The 16563-nt window shown below is 44.1% G+C and overlaps 1 protein-coding gene across 1 annotated transcript; it reads left to right on the top strand.

Annotated features, from left to right (window-relative positions):
- Positions 1-11487: 11487 nt before the first annotated feature.
- Positions 11488-14638, top strand: LOC125536434 (uncharacterized). Its single transcript, XM_087541057.1, has 5 exons — positions 11488-11526; positions 11773-12240; positions 12849-13089; positions 13759-13772; positions 14422-14638. Exons 2-5 carry the CDS (start codon positions 11888-11890, stop codon positions 14636-14638), a joined length of 825 nt encoding a protein of 274 aa, XP_087397183.1. The 5' UTR covers positions 11488-11526; positions 11773-11887.
- The last annotated feature ends 1925 nt before the right edge of the window (positions 14639-16563 follow it).

Below are 16563 nucleotides of genomic sequence, written 5' to 3' on the forward strand. Positions count from 1 at the left end.
TGTTTGGATGATGTAATGTTATTTATGTACTTGATTGACGTGGCGAGTGTAAGCCAACTATATTATCCCCCCTTTATTATTTATATTACATGGGATGTTGTGAAGATTGCCTAACTTGCGACATATGCCTTCAATGCGATTATGTCTCTAAGTCGTGCCTCGACATGTGGGAGCTATAGTCGCATCAAGGGTGTTACATGTATGATACCGGCGAAAGGTGCGTGGTATTAGAGAGGCTAGCAAAGGTGGAAAGGTGAGAGTGCATATAATCCATGGACTCAACATTAGTCATAAAGAACTCATATACTTATTGCAAAAATCTACAAATTATCAAAGCAAAGTATTACACGCATGCTCCTAGGGGGATAGATTGGTAGGAAAATACCATCGCTCGTCCCCGACCGCCACTCATAAGGAAGACAATCAATAAATAAATCATGCTCCGACTTCATCACATAACGGTTCACAATACGTGCATGCTACGGGAATCACAAGCTTCAACACAAGTATTTCTCAAATTCACAACTACTCAACTAGCACAACTTTAATATTACCATCTCCATATCTCAAAACAATTATCAAGTATCAAACTTATCATACTATTCAACACACTCATAAGAAAGTTTTATTATTAACGAAATATGTATATGGCAACCGTGTGCCAGATTGCAAAACTGTCACACGCCTCCCGATCTCCTTCCTTTTCCGCACGTCCTCCCCGACCTCCCTCCCGATTTCTTTCCTTTCCTGCACGCCTCCCGATCTCCTTCCGTTCCCGCGGGCACACCCGCTCATGACTTCCTAATTTTCGTAATCGTCAATTATGGCCTCACGCGACTTCCTAATTTTCGGGCAAAAATAATGCTTGGACTAGGATTTGATCTTTGGTCTGCAGGTAATCAACAAAGGGAACTAACCACCTCACCTGTGACACTGATTGTTGAACAAGCTAAGGGGAATACTGTTTTTGACATGTTTTTGCCTTTAATATGTTAGCACTGAATTTTTTTATTTCAAGCATCGTGGTAACTTTGATCATTGGGAATAAATTTGTTGAACCCGCCCCCCGGTAATTTCTATAAATGGCACGATAACATTCACGCTATAGACCTGATAATTTAGATACAAACATCGTGGTAACTTTAACCATTGGGGAAGATAAATGTGAAAAGATACCTGATAATTTATGTGTAAATAGATGGTAATATACACAGCGCACATCTGATAACTGAGGTAGAAACACCATGGTAACTTTGACCGTAGGGATTTTTTTTTGAAAAGATACTCCGATATCTTTTGTGTAAATAGCACGGTAGTATACCTCCCTCCCCTGGCATTTTTATGTGTAAATAGCATGAAAATATATGCACTGCGATAACTAAACACCATGATAAGTTTCTGACCCGTGGGGGAGAATTTGCTGAAACATACCCCTGATAAATTTTATGTAAACAACATGATATTTTAAGCACTACGGGCTTGATAAGTTACCTAGAATCACCATGATAACTTTTTCTCCCAGGAAAAAGTTGTTCAAAACATCCCCAATAATTTTCGTGTAAATAACATGATAATATAAGCACCGCATAACCGATAAGTTGCAATATAAACATGATGGTAACTTTTTTTACCAAAGGAAAATAAGTTGTTAAAGACATACACTCGCCTCGCGCGTGGGCCTCTTGGATGAACACAACACATGGCGTGTCACGAGAAAGTGACATAATGTTTAGTGTTATGAGGGGCACACGTGCTATAGGCGTGATAAGTTACGCAAAAACATCGTGGTAATTTTTGACCTATGGAAAATGCTACCGAAACACACCCAGGTTTTTAGGTGCAAGTATCATGATAATATACGAACTGTAGACCCGGTAACTCATGCACAATCCCCCATGGTAACTTTGACCAGGGGGAGGTTGATGTACATATACCCTGATAACTTATGTGTAAGTACCACGGTATTTTACACATCGAAAACCTTCTAACTTGTGTATAAAATACATTGGTGACTTTCAAGGGGTGTAGTTGTTGAAGCATAGTACCTGGTACGTTCTATGTAAATAGTATGGTAAGTTACGCAACACAGGCCTGATAACTTGCATATGAATATCATGGTAACTTTGTCCTGAGGAGAAATCATGTGGTAGACGTGAAGAAGTGACAGTTTTCTCGGGGGTGAGCGCGCGAGATGTGCGGGAGAAACATGTTTCTCGGGCGAGCCTCCGGGGTCATTTGGAGGAGGCGAGGTTAAAGGACGGGGGATCATGTGGTACTTTAAAATGAAAGAAGTAGAGGTGTGGCAGTTTTGCTTATATGGCACACGTGTGCCAAATATCACAGTCCTATTATTAATCTTGTATACCAAGCATATTAGGATTTTAAGCAAATTACCATGCTATTTAAGACTCTCAAAATAATCTAAGTGAAGCATGAGAGATCAATAGTTTCTATAAAACAAATCCACCACCGTGCTCTAAAAGATATAAGTGAAGCACTAGAGCAAAATTATATATAACTCAAAAGATATAAGCGAAGCACATAGAGTATTCTAACAAATTCCAAATCATGTATGGCTCTCTCAAAAGGTGTGTACAGCAAGGATGACTGTGGTAAACTAACAAATAAAGACTCAAATAATACAAGACGCTCCAAGCAAAACACATATCATGTGGTAAATAAAAATATAGCTCCAAGTAAGTTACCGATAGAAGTAGACGGAAGAGGGGATGCCTTCCGGGGCATCCCCAAGCTTTGGCTTTTAGGTGTCCTTAGATTATCTTGGGGGTGCCATGGGAATCTCCAAGCTTAGGCTCTTGCCACTCCTTGTTCCATAATCCATCAAATCTTTACCCAAAACTTGAAAACTTCACAACACAAAACTTAAAGTAGAAAATCTCGTGAGCTCCGTTAGCAAAAGAAAACAAAAGACCACTTAAAGATACTGTAATGAACTCATTCTTTATTTATATGTGTGTTATACCTATTGTATTCCAACTTCTTTATGATTTATAAACTATTTTACTAGCCATAGATTCATTAAAATAAGCAAACAACACACGAAAAACAGAATCTGTCAAAAACAGAACAGTCTGTAGTAATCTGTAGCTAGCGCAATATCTGGAACCCCGAAAATTCTAAAATAGACTGCTGGACGTGAGTAATTTATCTATTAATCATCTGCAAAAATAATTAACTAAATAGCACTTTCCAAATAAAAATGGCAGTAGTTCTCGTGAGCGTTAAAGTTTCTGTTTTTTACAGCAAGTTCAACAAGACTTTCCCCAAGTCTTCCCAACAGTTCTACTTGGCACAAACTCTAATTAAACACAAAAAACACAACCAAAACAGAGGCTAGATAGTTTATTTATTAATAAACAGGAGCAAAAATTAAGGAATAAAAATAAAATTTGGTTGCCTCCCAACAAGCGCTATCGTTTAACGCCTCTAACTAGGCATAACAAGCAAGGATAGATCTAGGTATTGCCATAATAGTACGATAGAGTATTAAAACTCATTTCATATGCTCTAAGTTCGGCAGCAAGTTTTCTTTGAGGCAAACAAAAGTAATCAAAAGGGATAAATTTAATGGGACAAAAGTCCCCAAGATCAACCTTGGGAGGTATAGGCTCCTCCTTTGGTCCTTCATATTGCACAACTAATTCATCATTATAAGCAGTCTTTTGACAGAACTTTGTGAGCCTATATTCAAGTGAATATCGTAGTTCATTATTTCGAATAGCCAGATCATCATTAAGTTCAGAAATTCTGTCAACTAAAACATTGCTAGGAACCCTTTTTCTAAGATTTTCATTGAAAACAACATAATCTAGAGATTGAAAACGCATTATTTCTTCTTGTTCAAAGAGGATAGCCTCCATGGGAGGACGGCAAGCGTCCACCCTATAATGTGCAAAGATTTCTTTGGCCTCTTTTATTATGAATCTAAACTCATGAGCCAAAAAGATAGTAGCGGCACGCTTAACAGAAGAATGCTCAATATTAGAAAATTCTAGAAAAATCCTTTGTATAGAAGGATGCATGTGCATAAATTGTCTTTCAAGTTCAAGTACAAGCATGGCAATAGCATCCGCAAGACTACTAGTTCTATGAAGGATAGAACTACCCATAGAAGGTAAAGCACCGGCACAAGTAAAGAAATCTTGAATAACTCCTTTTCCAATAATATTACCACTACCAACACGGAATCTTTTTATATGTGAGATAGTGGGTTCTTTAGTAGGAGCATCAGAATTATTATCGATAATAGTTTCCCCAATTTCATACATAGAGGCAGAAGATAAATGACTAGCCATAACGACAAGCAAACAAACTAACACACAAGCAAACAAAAAGCAAGCGGGCAAAAAGAGGCAAATAGAGGGAGGATAGAGAGAGAGAGAGGGCAAATAAAACGGCAAGGGTGAAGTGGGGGAGAGGAAAACGAGAGGCAAATGGCAAATAATGTAATGCGGGAGATAAGGGTATATGATGGGTACTTGGTATGTTGACTTTTGCGTAGACCTCCCCGGCAACGGCGCCAGAAATCCTTCTTGCTACCTCTTTTAGCACTTCGTTGGTTTTCCCCGAAGAGGAAGGGGTGATGCAGCAAAGTAGCGTAAGTATTTCCCTTAGTTTTTGAGAACCAAGGTATCAATCCAGTAGGAGGCTACGCGCGAGTCCCTCGCATCTGCACAAAACAAATAAATCCTCGCAACCAACGCAAATAGGGGTTGTCAATCCCTATAGGGCCACTTACGAGAGTGAGATCTGATAAATATGATAAGATAATATTTTTGGTATTTTTATGATAAAGATGCAAAGTAAAATAAAGGCAAAGTAAATAACTAAGTAGTAGGAGATTGATATGATAAAGATAGACTCGGGGGCCATAGGTTTCACTAGTGGCTTCTCTCGAGAGCATAAGTATTCTACGGTGGGTGAACAAATTACTGTTGAGCAATTGACATAATTGAGCATAGTTATGAGAATATCTAGGTATGATCATGTATATAGGAATCACGTCCGAGACAAGTAGACCGACTCCTGCCTGCATCTACTACTATTACTCCACTCATTGACCGCTATCCAGCATGCATCTAGAGTATTAAGTTAAAAACAGAGTAACGCCTTAAGCAAGATGACATGATGTAGAGGGATAGACTCATGCAATATGAAGAAAACCCCATCTTGTTATCCTCGATGGCAACAATACAATACGTGCCTTGCTGCCCTTACTGTCACTGGGAAAGGACACCGCAAGATTGAACCCAAAGCTAAGCACTTCTCCCATTGCAAGAAAGATCAATCTAGTAGGCCAAACCAAACTGATAATTCGAAGAGACTTGCAAAGATAACCAATCATACATAAAAGAATTCAGAGAAGATTCAAATATTATTCATAGATGGACTTGATCATAAACCCATAATTCATCGATCTCAACAAACACACCGCAAAAAGAAGATTACATCGAATAGATCTCCACAAGAGAGGGGGAGAACATTGTATTGAGATCCAAAAAAAGAGAAGAAGCCATCTAGCTACTAACTATGGACCCGTAGGTCTGAGGTAAACTACTCACACTTCATCGGAGGGGGTATGGTGTTGATGAAGAAGCCCTCCGTGATCGATGCCCCCTCCGGTGGAGCTCCAGAACAGGCCCCAAGATGGGATCTCGTGGATACAGAAATTTGTGGCGGTGGAATTAGGGTTTTGGCTCCGTATCTGATTGTTTGGGGGTACGTGGGTATATATAGGAGGAAGAAGTACGTCGGTGGAGCAACAGGGGGCCCACGAGGGTGGAGGGCACGCCTGGGGGCTAGGCGCGCCCCCTACCTCGTGGCCTCCTGTTACGTGTCTTGACGTAGGGTCCAAGTCTCCTGAGTTGTATTCAATGAGAAAATCACGTTCCCAAAGGTTTCATTCCGTTTGGACTCCGTTTGATATTCCTTTTCTTTGAAACCCTAAAACAGGAAAAAACAACAATTTTGGGCTGGGCCTCCGGTTAATAGGTTAGTCCCAAAAATAATATAAAAGTGGATAATAAAGCCCAATAATGTCCAAAACAATAGATAATATAGCATGGAGCAATCAAAAATTATAGATACGTTGGAGATGTATCACTCAACCAAATCATTTTGCAGTTGAATGTGAGTTCCCAAATCACGTGTTTGATGATGAAATTGGATGAACTGTGCAAAAGTTGCCGCTCCTCCATGCTCAGGCACAACATTGTCACCCTGAAACTGAAACCCTTGGTTTTAGATACATTCCGGGGGCTCATCCTCTACGATCATATCGTGCATGATCACACAAACAGTCATCACCTCCCACAACTTCTTCGTGCTCCAAGTTCTAGCGGGATACCGAACGATGCTCCATTGAGATTGCAGAACTCCAAAGGCACGCTCACATCCTTCCTAGCACTCTCTTGCTCTTGTGCAAATCTCCTCCTCTTCTCTCCTACAGGGTTGAAGATTGTCTTCACAATAGTAGTCCAGTGAGAATAGATACCGTCAGCTAGGTAGTATCATTTGTTGCAGTTGTGGCCGTTGAGGTTAACATTCACCAACGGGCAGTTGCCTTCGGCAAGCCTTGGAAACACTGAAGAGCATTGCAAGATGTTGATATCATTGTGAGATCCAGTCATGTCGAATAAAGAGTGCCAAATCCATAGATCTTGTGAAGCCGCGGCCTTGAGTATGATGGTGCAAGCTTTGACATGGCCCCTATATTGCCCCTGCCAAGAAGAAGGGCAGTTCTTCCACTTACAGTGCATACAGTCTTTACTACCAAGCATCCCCAGGAAGCCCCTGCTGGCATTCATCGCCAACAAGCGGGTTGTATCTTCAGCATTTGGCTCTCCCAAGTACTCAGGGCAAAACACTATAATCACAACCTTGCAGAACTTGTACATGGAGTCTAGGCACGTAGACTTGCTCATATGGACGTACTCATCAATGAGATCACCAGGAACTCCATATGCAAGCATCCGGATTGCTACAGTGCATTTGTGATAAGAGGAGAAGCCAATCTTTCCAATGACATCCTCCTTGCACTCGAAATAGTTATCATACCCGACCACCCCCTCCCGAATACGGTTGAAAACATGCATAGCCATATGGAAACAGCGCCGGTATTGGTGATGTTTGAAGAGCGGGTTGGGTGTCTCAAAGTATTCCTTACAAAGAAGTAAATGGTAGCTCTCTTAGTTGCGATTCAACGTCGGAGTGTGCCCCGGGATCGAGCCCCGGAACAACCGCCGCTACCTACTAAGGTGGTCATGGACAACCAACACAGCAGCCACCATCTCCTCATCATCGGATGAAGAATCATCTGAGTCGCAAAAGGAAATTATGAAAAAAGAACTCGTCGGCGGAGTCCATTTGTTCCTTGCGAGCAAACCATCGAACAACTTGCGGGCATCTCCAAATATGTTTAAATTTTGAAAAAATGTTCATAATTTCAAATTTTGTTTAAATTTTCAAAACACATCCAGAATTCAAATTTTTAAATTTTTCAAAAAAGTTTAGAATTTCAAAATCTTTAAATTTTCGAAAATGTTCACAATTTCAAAATCGTTTAAGTTTTCAAAATTTGTTTACAATTTTCAAAAATGTTTAGAATTTCAAATTTCGTTTAAATTTTCAAAATTTATTTTGTTTAAATTTCAAAAAAGTTTAGAATTTCAAATTGGTTTAATTTTTTGAATTTTTTATTAACATTTTCAAAAAAGTTCAAAATTTTAAAATATTTTTAAATTTTAAAAAAATGTTCAGTATTTTAAATTTATTTAAATTTCCAAAAATGTTTAGAATTTCAAATTTTGTTTAAATTTTCAATAAAAGTTAAGAATTTCAAAATCTGTTTAAATTTTTGTTGACTTTTTTTTCAATTTTGTTCACCATTCAAAAACTTTATTCGGAATTCGGAATTGTTCAGCATGTCTAAAGTCTAAACACATGCAGACTGCCAAATAAAGTCTCAGCTCAATATGACTCAGCGCATACACCGCTGCCAAACAACAGCAAATGCATGTACTTAGCATGTCTACACTCAACATGTATGAGAGGAGAATAACTAGGCTAGATCCATACATGTACCAAACACACCCTATATGCATGCTGAAAGCTAGGGTTTTACAAGAGAGAGATGCAATATGTGCCACCGCCAAGGTGGACTTGGAGGCCAAGATGGTCTCGGGGGTGCGTGTGGACCACTTGGCATCTCCTTAATGGGCTTCATGGGCCCCATGTCAGGTCGGTTGTCAAGCTCCCCTGGGGAGGCCACCCCCAGTGTGTGGCATCGCCAATGTACCCCATTATAAAATTCAACTTGATATGCATCTTCTTCACCCTGTCCCTACCAACATCATATCTTGCTAATAATTCAACTTGATCACTCAGATCCATTCAATTTAGCGCAATCAATATTTCTTTCGCAACCTCCTCATAACTAGGAACTGTAAGAAATGTCAACACTTCTTCATCTTTGTCAACAATCTCGACATTCAAAAAAATGCTGCCTTGTCAACATAATGTACATTCACGATTCTCATCATATAAAAAACAATGACAACGTAAGTATTTGCAAGTATGAATGACAATTTTACTATATGGCATAGAAAATAAGTTGGAACAATTTCTAATACTAATTGTGACCCAAACCCTAAACCTTGTTCATCCACATCACAAATCACCACTATTTTACTCGCTACTACACATCATAAAAAACATCATATTAGTCACAAGTTTACCAATTCAAGAATGGATTTGGGGAGAAATCTTCAAAACAAGGGTTAGATATCCCTATGAACAATTCCATACAAATACACAACTCCTACGAGCATTGAGTGGACGATAGATACGAGAAGAGGGTGGTAGCTCGGATGGTGAGTGAGCAGGAAGTAAGGGGAGGAGGATAAATGGTGGGTAGGAGCCCCATCAGTTGCCCTGCAGCCACTTACCTATTCAGGCCAGAAACATACTTCCAGCAATGTATACGTGTTTTGCGTTTTGGCCCTGCCACGTAATTAGTCAACGACGACACATGTAGGTGGTGAGCCAGGCCAGAAACACCAAATGTGAGAAACACCACGGGGCTGGGCGTTTGATGAGGACATCAACACCATTGTTACACCCATAGCCCCTGCTGCTATACACACTGGACCAATTACTAGAGCTCGTGCACGTCAATTAAATTAGCAGGTACTTTCGTTTCTTGGTAACGATTCTAATGTTCATGAGAATATGATGCTGCCTAAATTGGATACATTTGTTTTGCTTACAAATGAAGGGCCTAGCTTGGACAAGAAAGATGAACCTTGGATCAAGTTCAAGCATGGAGATGATGGCGTGCGTAAGGGGAACAAGAACGGAGTTACAAGTGATGATTTCAGGACTTTGAAGCCACCATAATGAGTGCATGAAGCCTTGGACGAAATATACAAGATGCCACTTCATAAATTTCGTCCAGAGGCTATCCTATGTGCCGCGTCACCTTATTTTTGGGTCAGGCCCATGTAATTTTGAAATACTTGATTATAGGCTGTTTTTAGAGTCCGTATGTGTGGGGAAATAAGAGTTAGGGTTGGTTTCGGGCCCCTCCTCCAAGGGCCACGAAATTCTCCCCTCTCTCCTCCATATATACAACCCTTAGGGCATCGTTTAGACTTTGGGTTTTGTTTAGATTAAAATTCGCCATAGCTGCAACTTCGCGTATATCGTTTGTGTTCAACGACCAGACAAAGGCGTCATAAGACCCCACCTTTGATCAATAAAGCTTTCCTTTTATATTTGCAATATCCAGATTGCAATATTAGTTTCTTACTTGTTCTTTGTTCGCCTACAGGAAATAGACCTTCGTGGTCAGGTTGATCGTGCTCCGGCATGGTCAATAACCTCTCGGAGTTGGTTTAGCGATTGCTAAGGCGCGACGTCCTCGCACGTTCGTACTCGGATCGTCAAAGTCGACTTCCTCCAAAACGATAGCCACCATATCATCGAAAGACGTGACACCTTTGCCTTTATCAAATGGTATCAGATTTCTGGGTTGCTCGGTGAGATTTTACAGTATTTTCGTAGTTTAGATCGGGTCTGTTCTTCATACTTACAGTCCATGAAAAAAGCCAAAAAAGATTAGGGCTAGTTCATCATATCCGAACCAGTCTAAGCCTTTGCATAGTCTTTTTAGTATTTTTCTTTGTTGAATTTACGGTTGCATCGTCGTGTCTAGTTGTTGGTCTTAGAGTCTCGTCTTTTAGAGTTTCGAGTTCTGGTCATAAGTTGTCATGCCGCCGCCGCACCATCATCATTGCTCCTGCCATCTACCACCACCGCTTATCCGTCCACCAATCAATATCCATATAACACCACTAATCTGTATCTATATACCACCACCGCTGCCATATCCTACCACCATATATCCACCACCAATCCGAGTTCCTTTCATATTAGGTTTGTTTTCGAGATCCGTCTAATTTCTGATTCGTGCTTCCTTGCCTGAGTAGGTTTCAAAAAAAAAGTCTGGAGACCCTCGGGCAATTTTTAGGCCAAAATTTTCATAGGCAAAAATATGTTTTCCCTATCCTATTTTTAGGCTTTTCTGAGTCTTTTAAACCACGTGCCATCATAGTGATTTTTTGTCGCACTTTTTCGTCATCGCTGCCCTGATTTCCGAAAAAATCAAAAAAAATCATACCCATCCTGTCAGTTTGACGAGGAAAGAGTTTTGAGACACTCGCCATTATAGTGATTTTTCGCAAAAAAAGAGGAGCGCAAAAAAGAGGTGCGCAAAAAAAACAGAGCGAAGAAATAGTTCCGGGTATGCTTTTCCCTTGTTTACGTGCAGCGCCGTGATTTTGTTAGTGTTCTAGCCTCGCGTCTCTAACACGGTCTAGCCTAGGATCAGCACAGTACCGTCGTTGAACGTTTATTCAACTTTGCATCTCTGAATTGATTATTGCTGACCCTTTTTGCTATATATTATATGCCTTCCCAGCTTCACATACATCTACGTCGTACGTTTGACTCTCCATGGTAATCACTCTTTCTAAGCTCAAAAGGACATGATAAAAAAATCTGGAAGAGGTCTAAAGTTCTATTGGGTGCGGCTACACATTAGTCGACTGAATTTTTCAATTAGGGCCAGTCGATCGTTGTGGACCGTTGCATGAAGATCATGTGGCGCCTGGACCTTTTTCTTCCTCACCTCTTCTTCTTCTTCCGGGACCGCCAAATGTGCAGCTAGCCGAATCGCCAGCTACCGCCGCCCTGCCCTCCCCGAACCCCCCCACCCCACCCCCATCGCCCCCCGCCATCCCTCTAGCCCCGCCTGTGATTGGGTTTTTTTCTCCGGCGAAGTGCGCCACCGCCCCCCACCACGTCGTCCACCACCATCTGCATCCTAAACCCTAAGATAAATAATGAGGCACCCCTCCGACAAGTCCCTTCTTTTCCTGTGGCGAACACTTAAAAATCGACTGACCCGGTTCGAAAATCAGTCGCTAAACTAAGTTCTATTACAAGGTCAAATCGGTGAACTTAGCCCTTTGGTGATTTTAGGTTTCTCCTCCGCGAGATTTTGATTCCGTTCCTTGCCCCCCAGGCACTACGTGTAGTCGCGCACCTCGTTCCTCATCTCGAGGTTTCGTCGGTCGTCTTCTCGTTCGTCGGCCTCGTCGAGATTTGGTTTTGGTTTTACTTTCGTCAGCGAGACGCGTGCATGTTGCCAGCGGACGACGCTAATCGATGGTCGCTGATCCGTTCTTTCAGGAAGCGTGCTAGTACCACGAGCGAGGACGTGAGCTAAAGGGCGCCGGGGATAGAAGTCAACGCCGGAGGCGAGCCGCGCGCAGATCCGAAGCAGGGCAGGCGAACAGCGGCGCTGATGGGGTCGTTCAAGGGGCACCTTCTGCCGGGAACGCTGTTCCTGGCCGTGGGCGCCTGGAACGTGTGGGCGGCCGTGGCGCGCTTCGCCTTCGACCCGGCCGGGTTCCGCCTCCTCGTCTGGAACCCCGTGGGCGGCGGCAGCAGCGGGGCGCTGCGGCACCTCGAGCTCTACGTGATCGCCGGAGGCGCCTTCCTGGATATGTGCGTGGAGGTGCTTTACTCTACTCATCTCCACATATTTGCACCCGGCGGCGGAGTCAACCCGGCACACCTCAACGACCTCGAGCATGGCGGCATGCTGCTCATGTTCTTCCTCTTCGGTGCCCTCGCTCTCCTCTCTGAAAAGACGAGGTCAGCATCCATCCATCTATCATCTCTTTGCACTATACCGCCATAGATGACATGATCCAGGATTCATCCATTTTTCCTCAGAATTGTATTCATTTCATTCTCTTTTCACTCAATCGTTTGTAGCAAGAGGTATTTTTCTCTCTCTTTAAAATACGCATAAGCATGCATATCATATTTTCATAAAAGGAAGGGTGATTGGGTGAATATACCCGTCCACCAAAGCAAGAGGTATTCAGATGAACTTATAGCTTACAGAAAGAAGAAATAACGCGGAAGTTTCGTTTCTATACTTCTAATTTCTTAGGAGTGGGAGATGGGGGCCAGAGGCCATCTCTGCCATTTTGTGAGCAGATATGCAACGTCACTTGGTTTCACATTCCATGATACTTGAGGGTTCTACCTTGGTCCCAGTGGAGTTTCTGTGTAACCTATTTGCCCTGAAATCGTGTCACCATTTTGTTTTTCTCGCAAACCATTTTGGAATATTGACTGCAAGGAACTTAACTGAACATTGTTTCTGTCCAAATGCGAATGAAATTGCAGTAATTCCAATCTGTAAGCACCCCGGTGAGCTAACTTGGGCTTTCACTGGCGATCACCGCACGCAGGTACCTGCCCCTAACGGAGGGCGCGTTGTGTGTGGTGCTGGCAACGGCCTTCACTGCAGAGCTGCTGCTCTTCTACTTCCACTCAACCACCCACCAGGGGCTGGAGGGATACTACCACTACCTCCTAGTTCTGCTGATTGGGCTCTGCGTCGCCTCCACCGTCCTCGGTGCGCTCCTCCCGGTGAGCTTCCCTGTCGACCTTGCTAGTGGCACGGTTCTACCAGATGGCCCCGCGGCAGTGGCGGAGACAAGGGGGGGGGGGGGGGGGGGGGGGGGGGGGGGGGAGCACGGTCCTGCCCCCCCCCCCCCCCCCCCCCCCCCCACCACCACCACCAATGATCGAGCGATGCTGTCTAATTAGCGATACGAAAGCATGTAATCCCACGTATATCTATACTTGGCCCCCCCTATCTCAGCGTTAAGTTTAGAAAAGGGAATAAGGCCCATGTGAAGCCCACTAGCAGTTAGGTTGGGCTATTGGCTCAAGTCTCCTCCTGGACGTTGTGTTCTCCTGTGATTAGTACGCAGAAAATTATCCGCAGCTGTTCCGTGCCCTAGGCCGCCCGGCTGCCTCTGCTCTCCCAGCCTGCTGCTGCTCTCGATCCTATTCTTATGGCATGGCGCGACGCAACCTTCTTCAGTTGCCAAATCTTCCGGATCCAACCAACGGGAACTAGCCAAGGACACATGGTTTAACACATCACTACATCACACCATCTAGTAATCTCAATTCCCGTCTTGTATCGTTGTTCAAATTATACATCAGCTTTTTGTTGTTTACTTATTTTGGTTGTGTGATTTGTGATGGTACGATCCTATCTTGTATTATCCTTGAAATAATGGTGATCATAATGCGAATTATCTCATATGAGTTCCTATTTGTGATGCAAATTTTTCCTATGTCGAACAGCTAATTGTGAGACTGCAATTCGACAGATACGAAGATAAAAGCGCCACGAAATGCCTCTATGATTAATTCTTTTTAAGCCGGATTCTTCAAGTTCTCAACCTACTGAATTGTTAATGATGCTGATGCGCAAGTTACAAATCCCAGTCGAATTGACACTCATAATAAGAATATGCCGGACATGGTAAAAGTTGTAGAATAAGAAAACAACATAACCCCAAGTTATCTGCAAGACCTGATAAACATTGTCAAATTGGAGCTACCACCGGACAAGCAAGATGAAGCTCCAATTTCTATATACACATGAGGGACCATATCAGCGACAATGTGCCCCTAAACACTCTAACTATTTATTTATCAGTTAAGCGCCGCCATATGGGAGACGAGTTACTTCGATATTGAATGATCTTACATGTTGAAAAAGAGTTAGTAGGTAATTTCTCTTGCAGTGAAATTATTAAACTTTTTCATCTTATTTGGCAATTGTAGAGGCGAATTTAAACTCATACAATCATATGCATGTTTTTTAGTGTGCAACACATCAATATATAGTATGATTATAGTTATTTACTTTTGCTCCAGAAAAAAATGAACTTGACTTGGCCCCTCTATACTAAAATCCTGGCTCCACCCCTGCCCTGCGGGGTGCCACCACGATGCTGGCAGGAACATCGAGTGCCATGGGCAAGCGGCCGGGGAGCGCGCGGAGCAGCTCGCCAACTTCCAGCTCTTCGCGTGCGTCTTCCTTGTGTTCGCCTACACCCTAGGCTGCTACGCCGTCGCCGCGGCCAAGTACGGCCACCCAGACCTCAGGACGAAGCACTCCGTCGAGATGGAGCACCGAGAAAATAGCGCCGATAGGGGTGGATTGGTTGGCACATGACACCTTTTTATCAAGATTTGGTTCCAACCAACGTGTGCCATGTGGTTTTATTTTTGTTGACAGAAAGGTAGGGTGCTCCTGCGACTTTATAAAGAAGAATGGAGTTTATCCAGTTTATATGGAAAACGAGGCTAAGAGTATCTATAATCGGATTTGGCAAATCCGACCTCTCACGTCTCATATTTCTTTCTCCACATACAACTCTCTCATATTCATCTCCTAAATCCATACAAAAACATGCCGAATATATAGCTACGTACTACATTCTATACTACTCAAATTTCATCGTTGTCGGAGATGGCTTGAGCCGCCAGCGCCGGAGCCAGGGCTGCCTGCGCCGCCTCCATCTGTTACCGACGGCGACGCCTGGCCTCCGCAGCCGACTTCGAGCGGATGGAGTTCAGGATGGCGTGCTGCTCCGACCACACGCCCATGTCGTCCTCCATCGCCGGTGCCTCCTTCTCCCCCACATCCAGCGGCGGCGCCTCCTCCGCCGGCTCCTACTCCTCCTCCTCTTCCTCGTCCGCCGGCTCCTGCTCCTTCTCCTCCTTCTCTTCCTCCTCCGCCGGCTCCTGCTCCTCCTCCCCTTCCTGCTCCGCCGAGACCTCCTCGAAATCCTCCTCTGGTTCCAGAGGTAGCCCCGCTTCCCTACAGATCCGGACCTGCTCAAGGAGGAAGAGACGGTGCTGGATCGTGTAGTAGCGGCGGCGTGGGGGCATGGCTAACGGGCTCGAGTGGCGGCGAAGGGAGGGAAGAGGCGGATATGCTAGGGCTGGGGGCGCCGACCGGATTAAATAGCCAGCTACGGCCTCGGGCGGTGAGCCGGAGCGGCGCCACGCGGCGTTCACACCGCGGCGACGGTCTAGGTACCCGTCGGACCGTTGGGTTTCCCGACGAGTCCGTGTGGGGCCACGCCGTCAGGCCGACATGGCGGGCGTGCCCGGGCGCCCCCATATCCGCCCCATATTTGGGCTAGATATGGGGGGTACCGGACAACCCGGGAGTTTGAGGGCCGTTTGAGAGGCCCGTCTGGGTCAAAAAATCATGACCGCGCAGTGACCGGTCGGCCCGCCCGGGCGTATGAGGCGGGTTTGAGAGGTCCGGTTGTAGATGCTCTAAAAACCACACAATTGCTTAATTGATTAATGGGCAATCAGGCAAAACCCCGACCAAGCCACAACCGGCCAACGCAATTTCACCTCCTACTCATCCGCTACCCGGAGAGAAATGAGCGAGCTCTTTGAATACGCCTTCAACAAGGGAAAACGATGCACACAAGCGCTGTCATCACCGGCATCGACCCCCTCGATCAGTAAAGCTTTCTCCCAGGAACCACCCAAGACTCGCCATCGAACCCTGAGAAAGTGTCTCACCACACCAACAATCACCATGACAACCCAACAACCATAGCCTGGTAGAGAGGAGGAACCCCTCGGTGACGACTCCAAAGGACAAACGCGCCATCGTGCCATCGTTGCGGGTAACAGATCCCCATCGGAAGCTGATACATCTCCAACGTATCTATAATTTTTTATTGTTCCATGATATTATATTATCTGTTTTGGATGTTTTATATGCATTAATATGCTATTTTATATTATTTTTGGGACTAACCTATTAACCTAAAGCCCAGTGCCAGTTCCTGTTTTTTTCCCTGTTTTTGAGTTTCACAGAAAAGAAATACCAAATGGAATAAAACCTTCGCGATGATTTTTCTTGAACCAGAAGACAACCATGAGACTTGGAGATGAAGTAGGAGGAGCCACGAGCCGGCCACAAGGACGTAGGGCGCACCCTCACCCTTGTGGGCCCCTCGTGCACTCCCTGTCCTAATTCTTGCGCCTATATATTCCCATATATCCCCAAACCAACAGAGGCATCCACGAAAACACTTTTCCATCGCCGCAACTTTCTGTACCTGTGAG

This window comes from Triticum urartu, chromosome 2A, assembly GCF_056163025.1.
Source record: "Triticum urartu cultivar PI428250 chromosome 2A, HENAU_Tu73, whole genome shotgun sequence".
In the NCBI taxonomy this organism is placed as follows: Eukaryota; Viridiplantae; Streptophyta; class Magnoliopsida; order Poales; family Poaceae; genus Triticum; species Triticum urartu.

Excerpts from the sequence above, each read along its gene's own strand:
- LOC125536434 (XM_087541057.1), top strand. The coding sequence starts at position 11,888 with ATGGGGTCGTTCAAGGGGCACCTTCTGCCGGGAACGCTGTTCCTGGCC. Across the intron at positions 12,241-12,848 it reads CTCCTCTCTGAAAAGACGAG|GTACCTGCCCCTAACGGAGG; the intron begins GTCAGCATCCAT and ends CACCGCACGCAG.